The 16,040-nt window shown below is 39.2% G+C and overlaps 3 protein-coding genes across 9 annotated transcripts in view; 1 reads left to right on the top strand and 2 right to left on the bottom strand.

Moving 5' to 3' along the window:
* Positions 1–16,040, top strand: part of LOC121718789 (zinc finger protein 708-like) — a 712,111-nt gene that overhangs the window by 120,560 nt on the left and 575,511 nt on the right. The window contains exons 1-3 of one of the 6 annotated variants that reach the window (XM_042103958.1): positions 981–1,138; positions 1,388–1,725; positions 9,183–12,115. The exons of the other annotated variants lie outside the window; for them this stretch is intronic. Of the exons in view, the coding sequence (XP_041959892.1) occupies positions 1,431–1,725; positions 9,183–11,344 (2,457 nt within the window). The 5' untranslated portion in view covers positions 981–1,138; positions 1,388–1,430 and the 3' untranslated portion in view covers positions 11,345–12,115. Of the gene's footprint in view, positions 1–980; positions 1,139–1,387; positions 1,726–9,182; positions 12,116–16,040 lie in introns of those variants that run through there. 6 annotated transcript variants of the gene reach the window in all.
* Positions 1–16,040, bottom strand: part of LOC121718874 (gastrula zinc finger protein XlCGF57.1-like) — a 404,172-nt gene that overhangs the window by 203,198 nt on the left and 184,934 nt on the right. The window lies entirely within an intron of this gene.
* The window catches only part of LOC121718943 (zinc finger protein 239-like), a 627,858-nt gene that overhangs the window by 552,199 nt on the left and 59,619 nt on the right, over positions 1–16,040 (bottom strand). The gene's annotated exons all lie outside the window — the stretch shown is intronic.

Genomic DNA, 16,040 nt, shown 5'->3' with positions numbered 1-16,040 from the left:
CCACTGAAATCACGCGTGAATCACATGTGAAAATGACCATCATGTTAGATTGTGACTGGTTGTGAGTGAGATCTAACACCATCCTCCGCCCGCGTACATCGGATCTAGCTCCCGGTTAGCATTAATAATTTACTACTTTAACGGCACCGACAATCAAAAAATCTAGTGGAAACTAGATGGCAGAAGCATGTAGGCCAATCGGCCCACCAGCTTTTTCTACTTTGCCACCTACAGAGTTTGACAGGTACAATATTTCGAAACGCCATGTTATTTCCCATAGACGTTTGACGACCGGAAGTTGGGTGGACACGAATGTTTCGGAGGCTGGACTTATTCCGGACAGGTCTACTGCAGCTTTAAGTGAGGCAAGACAACACTATATTATCAAGGTGTAATATGTTATCAAGGTGTAGTGTTCTTATATGCAACTTCATCCTTGTCACAAGGTTCTCACATGCTCTGTTGCTCTGGGAAAACTTTCAGACATACACACACACACACATACATTACTGTCAAAAAAATGATTCACGCTCATATTCAACATTTGGTTTTTATGTTATTTGTTCAATAATTTTTGGTAGGTTTGTATGGATTTAAAAAATATTTGTATACTATTTACTACGCTTTTCCATGTCATGTATGTAACAAAAACGTAACATCACTGACACTTACACTCATCTAAGTGATACCTAGCATGAGTGACCTCCAGCATACAATTCTGTATTATCTTCAATGTACCACCCAGCCAGGCAAAGGTTGATTTCACAACTTAGTGAAAGCCAGATAACAATAAATGTACATGATATACTTCAAAGAGAATCTGGAGAAAATCGTTTTCATTTTTTGTTTTCTTTTTTGAAGATAACTGGGTTATTAAAACAAATAATTGAAATGTAAATGTGTGTCTTCATCCACCCTCCAGTCCAGATGGTGGCGGTAATGCACCACAAAGCTGGTCGCCAACCACCATACGAAAAAGAAGTAGGCTAGTAGTTTTAGCAGTGTTCATTCAAACACAATCTCTGGTTCAATAATTCAAAAGTTTAGGGTGGATTAACACGTTTTCATGTTTTGTACGACCTAAACAGCAGATTAATTGATCTCCGTGTACAGGTCTTAATTGAGTTACTTACTTGAGGTAGGTTACTTGTTTAGTCATAAGTAGTATTTTACGTGTTTAGTCACAATTAGTGGCCGATTTCTTGATCCTAAATGTGCACACTCGAGCATAGACATATATTAGTTAAGTAGGCTAAGAAGTGATGGACAAGGCATTTACAAATGAGTCATGTAGCCTAATAATTCATGTTGTTTTTTTGTATTTTCTTCAAAAAGGAGAAATGGTCTTGAAAGGAATTATTTTGTTTTTGTGTTACTTTGATTACAGGATAGAAAACTTTGGATGGGATCATCTTTGGTGCGTTGCGAACATGGATCACGGACTTGCGTTAAATTCTGGCTGTAACGTTACTGACACGCGGCAGATTGACCTGAGATTGATTGTGAAAGAAGAAGATATAAAAGAGGAGGAATATGATCATATGATTGCATTTCCACATGATGAAGAAAAGCCATTTGCAGAGCCTCACTGTAAAACTGAAACGGACATTATTGAGACAGACGTCGCTGAGTCCAACGTTACTTTCACTGAAACACAACAGGCAAGAGCGGAGGTTAAAGTGAAGAAAGACGAGGAGGAAGAAGAGCTCTATTATCTCCTAGGAGGTAAGAAGTCCTTTCAGATACTCCTTAGAAAACACACATAATTCTTAAACTGGTCATATTACAGACTTTTTCATGTTAGTTTTTGTGCTGATATGGTCATTGAAGAACAAAAAAAGGCCTAGGCTACTTCTCGCTCACCACATTTCAGCCTCTAGAAACTTTTCTTAGAAAATAGCTAAATCTGGTTAACTTCACCCAAGTCTGCAGGCTAGTATTTACATGCCAACATTACATCGTCTACATTACACCATCTATACGCTTAAATATACAGCTATGAAGAAATGAAAATAAGAGATCACTGCACGTTTTTCCGATTTCATCCTATAGTCGCTGAGTGACATTCAAATGGGTGTATGGTCATATTCAAAATTAAGAGGCCAATGCTATTTTTTTTTCCAGAGGGAAATGGCTGTTTCATTGCAAAACAAGCGCGATTGACATTGTTGCCAATAGTGAATAGCTTCCACAGAGTATGAAATGGACCACAACCAAAGATTTACTAAGAAGCAATCTACAACACAACTCATTTTTACCAAAAAAACCCATATCAATAAAAAATGCCTGTATTTCTTCTTTTTGGCCTGCACTGTTTGGCTGGATGCTTCAGCCTGGCCCTCCTCTAACCCTCACCCCCATTCCAGACTAACATTATATATAATATAGTAGTATAGTGTGATTACCACACCAGTGGCCATCCTAGATTCTCCTTGACTCTCCACACACACACAAAAGCATACGAAAAATGATTGCTTATGTCATATGTTTCTATTTGATATATTTTGGAATTCATATAAAGTTGTTTTAGTTATTAGTATTTTATACTAATTATTTATCATTAGTGGCTAAAAAAATTGTACTTTGAATACTTCATATTGATTTTTAAAGTATTACACTTCTTTAATGTGGTGTGTAGGGCTAATTGTATATGTAGGTTTACATATCTTTAATGTGGTGTGTAGGGCTAATTGAGTGCACATTGGTATAGGTGTAATTGAGTGCCTGTCAAATATGTGAGAGTAGCCTTGACAGCCTCACGGTTTTAGGCTAGTTAATTATAATAGTTGCGCAAAGTGCGTAAGGATATGTGGATGCAATTCATTATGTTTTCTATGGGGTCATTCCATGCCAATTCAGCCACCCATGTACATGACACCTCAGATTTTCCTGAAAAGTGGTGAAAATATGCCTTATGTTACCAAACAAAGGAATCTGAAGTTTCAGGTCATTATCTCAAATGGTTTGCCTGTGGCGTCCATTTGAATTTCGGGTGCCACGGCCCTAATTGACACATTGGAATGTCACATTTCATCTTTTGGCATTTTTGGAAGCCCATAACGTCTGTTCTAATAGTGGTAGAGGGCTGGAAACTGGTGTGGTAGTTCATTGTAGCCTGTGCTACACAATTCTCGTTTGGTAACATAAGGCATATTTTCACTAACCTGACCCTAGCCAGATGAATGTCGTTCCGCTTAGCTCCGCCTAGCTTCACTCACATCCATCTGGGACCTCTTCCATTGAGAGTGATTTCTCCAACCAACTTTATGGTTTAGCCAATCAGGACGCAGGGCGCGAGTTTCATAGATGTGACATAGCGTAGAAGCAACTGTGAGTCTGTTATTAGCGTCACGGGTTGGCTTCGATGTGAGTGGTTGAAGTAGCACGTCAATAGATGACGGACAAGTGGCTTATTCAATATGCAAGCATTTTTTGATTAGGCCCAGCCTTCTGAAGCAACACTTCAATGGATCGGTTCCAGATGGATGAGTGGAGCTAGGCGGAGCGAAATTCATCTGGCTATTGCCAGGTTATATTTTCACAGCTTTTCAGCAAAATCTGAGATGTACCATATACATGATACCCTCGAAGTCGAAGAAAATCTTTCTGGGATCATAGAAGAGCTAAGTGTCTTGCAATGTTCATTTTAATTTTAGTGACCACTCCACAAATGACAGACACGACCTGAGCTAGCGGGATAGTTAGCAAGGAGCTCTCTCCAGATGTAAAGGTTTGCTATGGTTGCGTAGCCTATTTCTAAATGATGTTAAACCCAATAGTAGGCCTAAATTATCTAAATCCCATAGCCTAGGTAGGTTAGAAACACAAACTTGAGAGATGCAAGTAGTATTATGTGGTACAACAGCACTTAAACTAGCAGCAATGTCTGGCTGTTTATGGCATGACAGCTGCACAGTGCGCATACGTGTGTGTGGATAAATGACGCACAGGCTGTAGGGGAGGAGGCACTAAAAGCATGCCTTGCGCACACGCATAATATTACTTAAAAAAAACACAGTCATTCTTAAAAGTATCGATACAAATAAAATTAGGTATCGTGACATTTTTAATTTCAGGGTATTGCAATACTTTTGTAGTATCGGTGCACACTGCAACACTAACTCACGTTGACACCCCCTTCAAAAACATTATTTTTTAAGTAATTTTGTGGTTTGTTTTCTTTGTTTCTTTGGTTTTGGACCATTTAATACTCTATTGAAGCTATGCACTTTTGTAAATAACGTTTGTTTCTAGCCTGGCTACATATTCATTTTCTCCTATTTGAGACATGGTTTACGAATGCCCAGAGCCCTTTATTTGGCGCTACGAATGTCTATCAAATGCGTCTGTACGTAGCTCATTGCCACTTTGGTGTGTCACATAGACGTCATCATCTTGCTGTCCCCCTCTGTTCTGTGATTGGTTCCTTCGTTGAGGTGAAAATCGGGTCCATGGAATCCAGGTTGCTTAGCAGCACGAATAAAATCAATGTGCTTAAATTAAATTTAAAGTAAACAACTTCAGTCAGGTCATGAAGAATCATTCCTACTGCTTCTTAACTTGGTTTATTTTCCAGCTAGCTAGCTGGAATGTGAAGAAATGTTTGATTAAGTCAAAGTCCTTTTAGGCAAGTCTGTCCACTCGGCAGCCATATTGCAACGCTTTTTGGGCACTCATAGGGCATCTTATTCAACACATTGATTCACACCACATGATTGGCTCAATGTATTCACATCACACCACATGATTGGCTTAATGCATTCACATCACACCACATGATTGGCTCAATGTATTCACATCACACCACATGATTGGCTCAATGTATTCACATCACACCACATGATTGGCTCAATGTATTCACATCACACCACATGATTGGCTCAATGTATTCACGTGTCAACGTTTTGCCGAGGAAGGGGTGGGGTATGTGTAGACAACGGCAATATTGGCATTACAAACCCCATGCATTTCTATGGAGGATTTTTTGAGTGCTGTGTCTCCTCAAGAAAGGCCTGTACTACGAAGGGAGCTTAACCTACCCAGATGTAACCCAGGGTTACTTTGTTAAACCAGGGTTGACAAAACCTGGTTATCTTAAGTGGTGTTAATCGGTACTACGACGCTGATTATGAAGTTGATTTGTTGAGCCAGGGTTAACCTAATTGGAGTTTGTGCGTGTTCACATAAAAGGGGCGGGTTGCAGCGCAAGTCACCACTTTCAATGATGGATGACGCGATCACCTTATTTTACGGATGAGGAACGCACAATTATTATGACAAGTTATGAGGAATTAAAACCCACTCTACGGCAAAAATCAAATACGTCGGCAGTGAACAAAGCAAGGCTGTTGGCAACGTATTGCAGATCGGGTAGCCTAAATGCCTAAAAGTAAAGTTTTATTCCCACATGTTCTTCAAATATATGTTACGGAGGATTAGTAGCTTGCGGAATGTCTGAAATGAGTTGAAATAATTAAATGGCCTATTTTGAGTTCATAGAAAGGCCTACAGATGCAACCCAATTCAGAAGTGGGCATATAGATTACAGTAATAAGGATAATTGAATGTTTAAGTAGCCCCCATTGACTGATTTAGTGTCTTTTTTTTTATTTAATGTCTTTTTTTTAATTTAATGCCTAATCCTGTTAATATTTCAGATGCAACACCATTGCCAAACGCACATGGCAGCAGGTGAAAATGAAACACAAAAACATTATTCAGAATAGTATGGTTTATATAGTTATAGCTTGCATTAATATTTCTTAATTATGAAAACATGTAGGCCTAGCTTATAGCCTTCCCTTGGCCTATGTTTGACAGCTAACAAGAAAAAGGTGTCTTTGAACACTACTGTAGGAGGAAAGGCACCAGAGTGTTTTACAATAGCAGAAGAGTTGGCCATCGCAAATAATAGTGAAAGGCCGATTATGGAGGGGGTTGAGGGAGGCATTCGGTCGGATTCTGGTGCTGTGGAAATGTGTAGCCTTTATGTGCAGGGTACAGTATTATGGCATTCAATTCAACAAGTTTGTTAAAATTGTGATTTTAATTTATTAGGCCTACTGTAGGCTATGCCCGATTTATTTTAGGCTATTCTTACTCAGATGTTCAGCATACTGTAGGCCTACGTCCGATTTATTTTCGGACATACAGTATTCTTGCATCACCGATGGAATACATGAATGTCCATGTACGGGCATTGCTATGAGACATCTTCCTAGATCATCTGACAAAGATAACGAATTCCCTCGGCTGACAATATATACCGGTATCTTCATAGAGAATATCGTCCGGGTAGGCTATATATATTTTATGCTTAATTGTTATGGTTATGAAGAGGTCCTGGATTTTTTTTGTTTTGTTGATTGGCTGCTGCATAATTATAGTGTTTAATTATCACAATCGCAGATAAGAAATAACTGAAAGGAGGGGGAACGGTCCGTGTACTTTTGCATTTATTCATTAGTCTATTTTGGAAGATAAATGGAAAAACAAGTGGTATATGACTTTTTGAAGTTCTAGTCACTTGCTAATTGAAAATTATCAAGTGTTTTTTTTTTTTTTTACCTATTTTAGGGATTATGGCCCTTTTTCTTTTATTAGACTCATAAATAATCGTACGCCCACCCGTACAACATGTACGAATGAGTTGCTTGTGCGAACGCTGGGGTTTGTAGTCTTTTTGGGAAGAACATGGATGCCACGAAGGCAGCAGCTGTCTCAATGGTGCTGAACATTGGTCTAGAACACGAGAAAACGTCCCTCATTCTTTCTTGTTGGGTATGGTCAATGTGAATTAATAATAAAAAACTGTTTTTAGTAACTCAATTTCGCCCATTTCAATTTCAATAAGTGCTGTCACGTTTCTCTCGAGCTACGAGGGGCATTAGCAGGAGGCTAGTCATTGTTATTGTTTTGTGCTACATGTAGCCTCTAGCTAGCTAACCGGCTGGAAAAAAAAAAGTCGTTACATTGTATTGCATGCACAGCAAGACCGTGCAATGCATGAATTGGTGACCGGATTGAAGTAGCAATATAATCTAGTGTGTAAGAGCATTGCATCGACCTTAAAATGACCAACATAGTACAAATGCAAAGAAAATACATGTCATCTCATCTCGGCTATAGGCGCAGCCATGTTTGTTGTAAGGTCGTACGGCCATCTCGGGGTACCCTCAAGTACTCCGATGTAAAGGGGGCGTGCCTGTGTGAAATGCCGCAAGAAAGCTGGGTAACTTTCCAACTCGGGCAGCAGATTTAGGAGTGTAATGGAAATGGCCATTAGGATATAAAGACGATGTTGACTTAATGGATAATGTGAAATGCAAAATGCACTAAGAAAATAAATGTCATTCGAGCGTTCCGTTTGCGATGCATAGCCTATTATATTATATTATATTATATACCTTCCAGGTCTGAACTACATTTCCTGAGACAGTGGTTCATTTGGTCGCCAGCCGGCCATATATTTTCATCGGGTTGGAGCAGTCTACAGAAGATTGAATGCGGCCGTTCTGTTTGCTGATGAAACGTCAAGTTCTGACTGCGCATCATGAGAGCCTATAGACTACTCCTCGCTTGAGTTTGTGATTGTGATGTGAACATACAAATATACAATAAGCATCCACGTCAGCGACAATGTCTGTGAGGCGCTATGAAATGGCTGCAATGCATCGCATGTTTTGGCAACAGGTCACAGATTATGTCTGTAGGGGCCCGTTGCACAAAAGCAGAATTAAGACATCCGGGATAAGTTACTGAGCTGCGCTCAATGAATTCAAAACAAGAGCGTACAGGCTTAATTGGTTGCACAAAGCCCAAGCCAGGATGAGCAGACACAGATTCATCAAGCCAGGTGAAACCTATCCTGGATAAGTGCGCGCTCACGGCTCCCTCAAATAGACCCCGCCACCGATCACTGATTCACCATGGCAACTAGAGCGGCTTCATTGCTTCTTCTACGGTGTTAAGTAGGTAGCGATAGCCTTTTCACAACAGCAACAAACAGCAACACCTCTGTTTAGGAGAATATTGCAACTAGTGCGGCGACCACCACGCACAAAATGGTTACGCCGCTCCCATGACGTCACATTGTCGCATGACAGGTCAGGAATGCCGATATGTAAAAGTTAATTAATGATCACAAATGTTTAAATAATGACAGTGGGTCTAGTTATATGTGATAACAATGTGTAGTGGGCAGTGGAATAACTATTGGTGTCCGTTTGTGGTGACTGCTGACTGAGATAAGGGATGAGATTAAATAGATCCTGGAACTTAGCCTGGTCTGGAGCAGGCCAGCTCCACAGAATAAATCGCCATGGTGACTTATACCATAACATATCCTGCTGCCCCCATCCCACTTTTGTGCAACTGGATCACGGATAAATTGAGCCAGGATAGCCAAAATAGCCTGGCTTAATCCCTTATCCTAGTTTTGTGCAATGGGCCCCTGTAGGTTATAGCCTTTATGCATCACAAGACCCATATCATTCAGATGGCCATGATATGACCACCCACCTATCGTTTCTACTTCCAGGTCTATCTATTTCAGAGATGCCGTATAGGACATTCAAGACTCACTCATAGCTTTCTATTGAGTGGTGAAGATTCTCCGTTATGCCAATTTTGCAAAATGCCTCTGTCAGTGAGACATATTTTGATCTGTTGCCCTGCCTTGAGAACCAAAAGACAACAATTTTATCATCAAAATTCTATAGCTGATGTTTTTAGTAAGGTCCCACCTTTGAAGGTTTTAGAATATCTTCTTAGCATAGATTTTAAAAAACATATTTAAGTTTCTGTAACACACAGTGCTCTGGCCATTAAATAGCCTTAGTTGCGGAAATGGCCTTAAATTAAACAAACAAACAAACAAACTATCTATTTCAGAGCTAGGTAGCCTAGCCTACTGTCCAGATAACACGGTTAGAATGACATACATTTTTCTTTATTGCATTTTGCACTTCACATTATCCATTCATTAAGTCAACTTTGTAATCCCTAGAATAGGTCAAAATATGACATAATTTGCATGTGACTATAGAACTTCAAAAAGTCATATTCCACTTGCATTTTCCGTTTTACTTTCAAAATAGAATAATGAATGATCGCAATAGTACAAGGACCAGGAACACTTTTTTGTATTTAAGCATTTGTTTTTGAAACTGTATTTAAACCAGATACAACACAACAGAAGACCATCCATGGACAGGATGATGAGCTCAACATGCAACTCAAAGGAAGGACGCACCACTGCACTGTCTGCAAGAGGAGTTTTACGACCCTAAGAGAACTTGAGAAACACCAGCAAACACACTCTCTTGGGCAGAAAATACAAAAAACAAAGAAAAAGCAAAAGACTCGCAGAAAGTCTCATCAATGTCCCCTGTGTGAAAAAACGTATACAGCATCTTCATCTCTTCGACTGCACATGTACATACACACTGGAGAAAAGCCTCATAAATGTGACCAGTGCGGGAAAGGTTTTTCACAAATTCAACTTCTCAGAGTCCATTTGTTTACACATTCTGGCGAGAAGCCTCATAAATGCGACCAGTGTGGAAAAGGTTTTATACAAATTCGAAATCTTAAATCCCATATGTTAATACACACTGGAGAGAGCCCTCATACTTGTGTCCAGTGTGGAAGAGGTTTTCCGTCAAAGTCAGGTCTTAAATCCCATATGCCTACCCATACTGGGGAGAAGGCTTATAAATGTGTCCAGTGCGGAAAAGGTTTTGCACAAGCTTCAAATCTTAGACAACATATGGTAATACACACTGGAGAGAAGGATTATACGTGTTCCCAATGTGGAAAAGCATTTGGATATCTTTCAACTCTGAAAGCGCATATGGTAACGCACACCGGAGAGAAGCGTCATCAGTGTGTTCAGTGTGGAAAAGATTTCTTTTTACTTTCAGGTCTGAAAACCCACATGTTGGTACATAGCGGAGAGAAGCCTCATACATGTGCCCAGTGTGGAAAAGGTTTCACACTTGCATCACAACTTAAATCCCACATCCAAACACATAGCGGAGAGAAGCCTCATAGATGTGCCCAGTGTGGAAAAGGTTTTTCAAGTATTTCAAATCTTAGAACCCACATGCTAGTACACTCTGGAGTGAAGCGGCATAAATGTGCTCATTGTGGAAAAGGTTTCGCACTATTTTCAAGTCTTAAAAAACATCTGGTCGTACACACTGGAGAGAAGGATTATGTGTGCTCCAAATGTGGAAAAGCATTTGGACAGCTTTCAACTCTGAAAGGCCATATGCTAACGCATACGGAAGAGAAGCCTCATAAATGTATCCAGTGTGGAAAAGCTTATATCGCAAGTGCAGGCCTTAGAACCCACATGTTAACTCACACTGGCGAGAAGCCTCATACATGTACCCAGTGTGGAAAAGCTTTTTTTCGCAAATCAACTCTTAAAATCCATACGCGAATTCACACTAGAGAGAAGTCTTCTATATGTACCCTGTCTGAAAGAGCTTATATCTCAAGTTCAACTCTTGAAACCCAAATGCTAAATCGCACGAGAGAGAGAAGTCATAAATGTATCCAGTGTGGAAAAGCTTATATCTCAAGGTCAGGTCTTAGATCCCATATGCTAACACACAGTGGAGAGAAGCCTCATAAATGTATTCAGTGTGGAAGAGCTTTCATACGAAATTCAACTCTTAAAACCCATATGCGAACTCACACTGGAGAGAAGCCTTATAAATGTATCCACTGTGGAAAAGCTTTTATGTCAAGTTCAGGTCTTAGAATCCATAACCTAAGTCACACTGGAGAGAAGCCTCATAAATGTGTTCAATGTGGAAAATCTTTCAATCAAAGTTCAGGTCTTAAAACCCATATGGTAACACACACTGGAGAGAAGCCTCATAGATGTATCCAGTGTGGAAGAGCTTTTAAACAAATTTCAAGTCTTAAAGCTCATATGCGAACTCACACTGGAGAGAAGCCTCATAAATGTATCCATTGTGGAAGAGCTTTTAATCAACATTCAACTCTTAAAACCCATATCCAAACTCACACTAGAGAGAAACTTCATAAATGTATCCAGTGTGGAAAAGCTTACGTCTCAACAACAGGTCTTCGGAACCATATGAAAACTCACACAGGAGAGAAGCCTCATGAATGCATTCAGTGTGGAAGAACTTTCAATCAAAGTTCAACTCTTAAAAATCATATGCGAACTCACACTGGAGAGAAGCCTTATAGATGTATCCACTGTGGAAAAGCATTTACGCAATCCATACGTCTTAAAACCCATATGCAAACTCACACTGACGAGAAGTCTCATAATGTGTGTAATGTAGAAAAAGATTTTCAGTAATCGACAGTTTAAAAAAAAAAAAAATGTTTACTGGTAAAAATCCTCATAAATGTACTCCTTGTGAAAAGACTTTTCCAAAATCCCTAAGTCTTAGACGCCACATGCTTATGCATACCAGAGAGTAGCCTAATAAATGTGTCCGGTGTGTAAAAACATTTAACCCTTAAAGGTGTGTGTTTTTGAACATTCTAACGTAAGATTCCATTCCACAACAATTGACGGTTCTAAAATTCTAGGTTGAATTCAATGAACCTAGATGTTCTTTAGAACGCTCATTTTCCAACATACCAGAGAGTAGCCTTAGAAATGTGTCCAGCGTGTAAAAACATTTAAATCTTCTAACATATCTCAGATCACACATTGTGGTACTACACAATGGCCCTTATTTATCAACTGAGTGTAGAAACCAGCGTAGATCTGAGCACACAAATCATCTTACGACGGGGCTAACGTGTGAAACGTTTGTATTACTCCAATTCCAGTGTAAGAATAAATATGTGTTGATAAATATGGCAGCTGAAAACAAGCATATTTAAATATCAAGTCCCTATATGCTCAATTTTTAAAGGCTTAGCCCCTAGGATTTAGTGCATTATACGTCCAAAAGAGAAACTTGTGACTTTCAGATAGCCACAGTGACGTTGCAAGTCCAGCTGAACCTTGTTAATTTTGACAGGCAGAAAATAATAGCAAGGAAAGTATAGCCATTTAACCTTTAAACACTGTTCATTGCTACCCCCCTTAATTTACTGTTTGCGGTCAAATTTGACTGGACAGTTTTAACTGCTCTTAAATACCAATACCATGACAAAAAGTATTATTTAATAGAACATTATTGTAAACAGACCCTTATTAGAACATTAACATCTACATTATGTGTGTTTGTGTGTGTTCTGTATGTGTATGAATGTGTGCGAACACTGGTGGTTCACATGCACAGTGGCAACATGACAACATGAACTGTGTGTGTGTGTGTGAGAGAGAGAGAGAGAGGGTGTAAATGTGTATGTGTGTGTGTGGGTGTGAGTGTTTCCGTGTTTGTACATGCATGTGTGTGCAAACATTGGTGGTTTTCCTGCACATTAGGGCTGTCACTTTTGTGAAAAAATCCTGTTCGATTTTTGAGACATAAGTATTCATTGAATCGATTGTAAAATCGATTTTTTATGTTTACGTTTCCATTTTCAACGGCAAATATAGGCCAATTCACAAACAACTAACAGGCATTAGGACGAACGTACAGAGGGAGCTTGTAGACGCACAGGGCAGCAATATTTCTGATTATTTATTGGCGTGAAGTTTCGTGTCTGCAGTACTGCTGCAGGCTGCAACGTAGCTGTGTCTGTGTTTACGCTTAGAAATGTCAAACTAATTTACGTAGAACTCGATTGCAGTTTGCGTAGCCTACCGCTTTTGTTCTTCTCCATAGTTTGATATACCAAAAATCCAAAGTACTTCCACATCGAACTCCTCCTATCACTCGTCTCTCTCATGTCGCACAGGTTGATCGCGTTGTCCTCCATTTTTTGGCAAAACACGAGCAGCACAGCAGCTGATTGAAACAGCTGTTTCCGGTGCATAAAATTGGTGGCAAAGCTTTCGCAATGCTTACTGCACTTCGGAATTCTTTTATATTCTTATATTCTTGTTTGTGAATTTTGTTACATCTATCCTTTTTATTTGTTAAATTCTTTTAAAATTAATAGTGTACATATTTGGTTAAAATCGATTCCTTATTTTAGTTTTCGAAACTTGTGTTGTTTGGTCCAATCGATTGTGCAATCGATTTTCGAACGTAAAGTGACAGCCCTACTGCACATGTGGCAATATGACAACATGAACTGACAACATGAACTCTGTGTGTGTCTGTGTGTGTGTGTGTGTGTGTGTGTGTACATGTGTGTGTATGCGTCTGTTTGTGTGTGTGTGTGTGTGTGTGTGTTTCTGTGTGTGTGAAGATTGGTGGTTCACATGCACAAGTGGTAACATGACAACATGAACTGTATGTGTGTGTGTGTCTGTTTGTGTGTGGGTGTGTTTCTTTATGTGCGTGAATGCCTATGTTTGTGAACATTGGTGGTTCACACGGAAAAGTGGCAACATGACAACATGAACTGACAACATGTACTGAGTGTGTGTGTGTCTTTGAGTGGGTGTACATGTGTATGTGTGTCTGTTTGTGTGTGTGTGTGTGTGTGCGCTTCTGTTTGTGCATGCATGCATGTGTGTGGGAACATTGGTGGTAGGAGTGTGTGTAAGGAGATCTCATTTATCTCCTGGATGAAAATTATACTCTTTCCCATTTATTTCCTATGGCGGTCATTTTTGACCGTAAACAAAAAAAGTGTTTCTACGTTGAATAAATCACTCAAAATTCAAAGAAAGTAGTCAAAATAAACAGACTATTTCACAGAGACAACACATCATACTACTAATACATTCATTAAAAAAACATACGACAAAGGAAAAGAGCTTCAGAGGCGAGAAAAGAGCGAGGGCTTGCACACGTATCAACACGTACAGATGCTAGAGGAGCTCCGTAGAGAAAAAAGCATCAGGCTTGTCTGGTGTCCCTTAAAAAAAACAAACAAAAAAAAACATACAACACTGCCATTTGCCCCTTATTTAGATTTAGATCAATTTATTTAGAACTGTTGCGCTTTCCAAAGAGAAAGTAATTCTCTCCACGTAGCCTATTGATATCTTAAGCCATCAAATGTGTCAACATTCGCCTTATTCACCTGGCGGCCATTACGAGTCTGAGGGGTACACTTGCCATTACACCTCAGTCCAGCAGATGGTGGTGGTAATGCACTCCATTTGCAAACTGCTAAAAAACAATTCACTGAAGAAGAAGAACAGACCACTGAACCCTTCTTCTTTAATCAGTGAGCTTTTTTTGGCAGTTTGCAAACGGAGTTCATTACCACCACCATCTGCTGGACTGAGGTGTAATGGCAAGTGTACCCCTCATCCTCGTTATGGCAGCCGGGTGAATATGGCGAATAACAGGCTACACTGCCGCAAGTAGGCTACAAATGTGCAGGAAAAGTCTTTATGTCCAAGATATTCCATGATATTCCAACTCTTCAACTTTTCAATCCTCGACCGATTTACTGCTGCACTGTGTTATGCCGCCTCAAAAATGTACATACACGAGTTGAGACTTGACGTGAGATTCAAGCAGTGGTCACGTTCGAATTTCTTTACGTGGAAATGAGCATACACCTGTCCTATGCCTGAGTCTAAACAGTTTTCATAATGCCCTTTTGATTTTGCTCCCATAGGATAAGGCCAAGATAAGTGTTCATTTTGGCAGACGAGACGAGAAGAAATATGTTCGTCAACAAACTTTTTTACATAAATAAGACGAGACGATGAGGAGACTGCACCATTGTCCTGAAAACACTGACTTAGATGATACTAACATGCATAATAGTTGCAGAAATAAAAAAAAATGAGACTAACATTTTGCATGAAAAAGAAAAACTAAGATATAATCTCAAAATGAACACTAGCTAATCTCAATAAGCAGTGGGCGGTGGTAGCATAGTAGCTAAGGAGCTGAGACTAGCAGGGAGGTTGAGTCTAAATGGTTCTCATGATTATCTCTGTGTGGAAATGAACATACGCCTGTTTTATGTTGTGGGTTAGTATTGTAATATTGAAGTTTTTTCATTTATTTCTAATCTTCAATATCGTATGTTAACACACCAGAGGGAAGTGTGCTGTGCTGTCTTGGGACTACATCACAGTCTGGGATTACATCAAGAATCTACATAGTGCGCTGCTGTTCAATGGGTGCTTGACTTGTATTCTATGTTGTTGTTTTTTTTGTTTGTTTGTTTTAAAATTGTTACTTTTTAAACACTTTTAAGCTATTGGCCTTTTATAATTTCATATACTATTACCTAACTTTTTTAACTATTCGTTGTCTATTGCCCTTCTATTTGTTTAGTAGATATTCCTGTTTGCTTTTGTTTATTATTATGTACAGCACATTGAATGACCTCCTGTGTATGAAATGAGCTATATAAATAAAGTGTACTTGACTAATCAATTACTTCCATCTCCATTGTCAACATTTTCATATAAGCAAGAACCATTCTTATCTGAAGAACCATTTTTTCATGGTTCTGTAATGAACCATATGGGTTTCTAAAGAACCTTATTTTCTAATGGTGCCTTGAAGAACCCTTTCTTTGTGGTTCTTTGAAGCACCTTTGTGGGTTCTTTAAAGAACCTTCGTTTTAAAAGTTCTTTGTTGAATCGAAAAATTGTTCGCCTATTTAATCACTCTAAAGAACCATCTTTGGTTCTGGTTTGCACCCTTCTTTTTCTGTGTGTATGCATATACTCTCAATGGAGGCACTGTAAAAGGACACCAGCAGTCTTTGTGTGGTGTTATTCCTCTTGAGGAAGTACAGTCTCTGCTGGGCCTTTTTCAGGTAAAGCATTATATAGAGGCAAGTAAACCTAATGAAATAATGGCACCAACGTTAATCATTTCAGAGGTTTTTGATGGATCGACAGTAGCCATAGGTTGGAAAAGTGGAAAGATCAGGCTATAAGTTTTTTGTTTTGTTTTAGCATTGACTGTGTTTGAAGATGATCATGTCTGGTCATTTCAACATGAACATGACTTGATATCACTTGTAAGGATGATATTAATAATACATAAATAAATGTTTTAAGA

Source organism: Alosa sapidissima, chromosome 9 (assembly GCF_018492685.1).
Source record: "Alosa sapidissima isolate fAloSap1 chromosome 9, fAloSap1.pri, whole genome shotgun sequence".
NCBI lineage: Eukaryota > Metazoa > Chordata > Actinopteri > Clupeiformes > Clupeidae > Alosa > Alosa sapidissima.
This window is presented reverse-complemented; position numbering and strand designations above follow the sequence as displayed.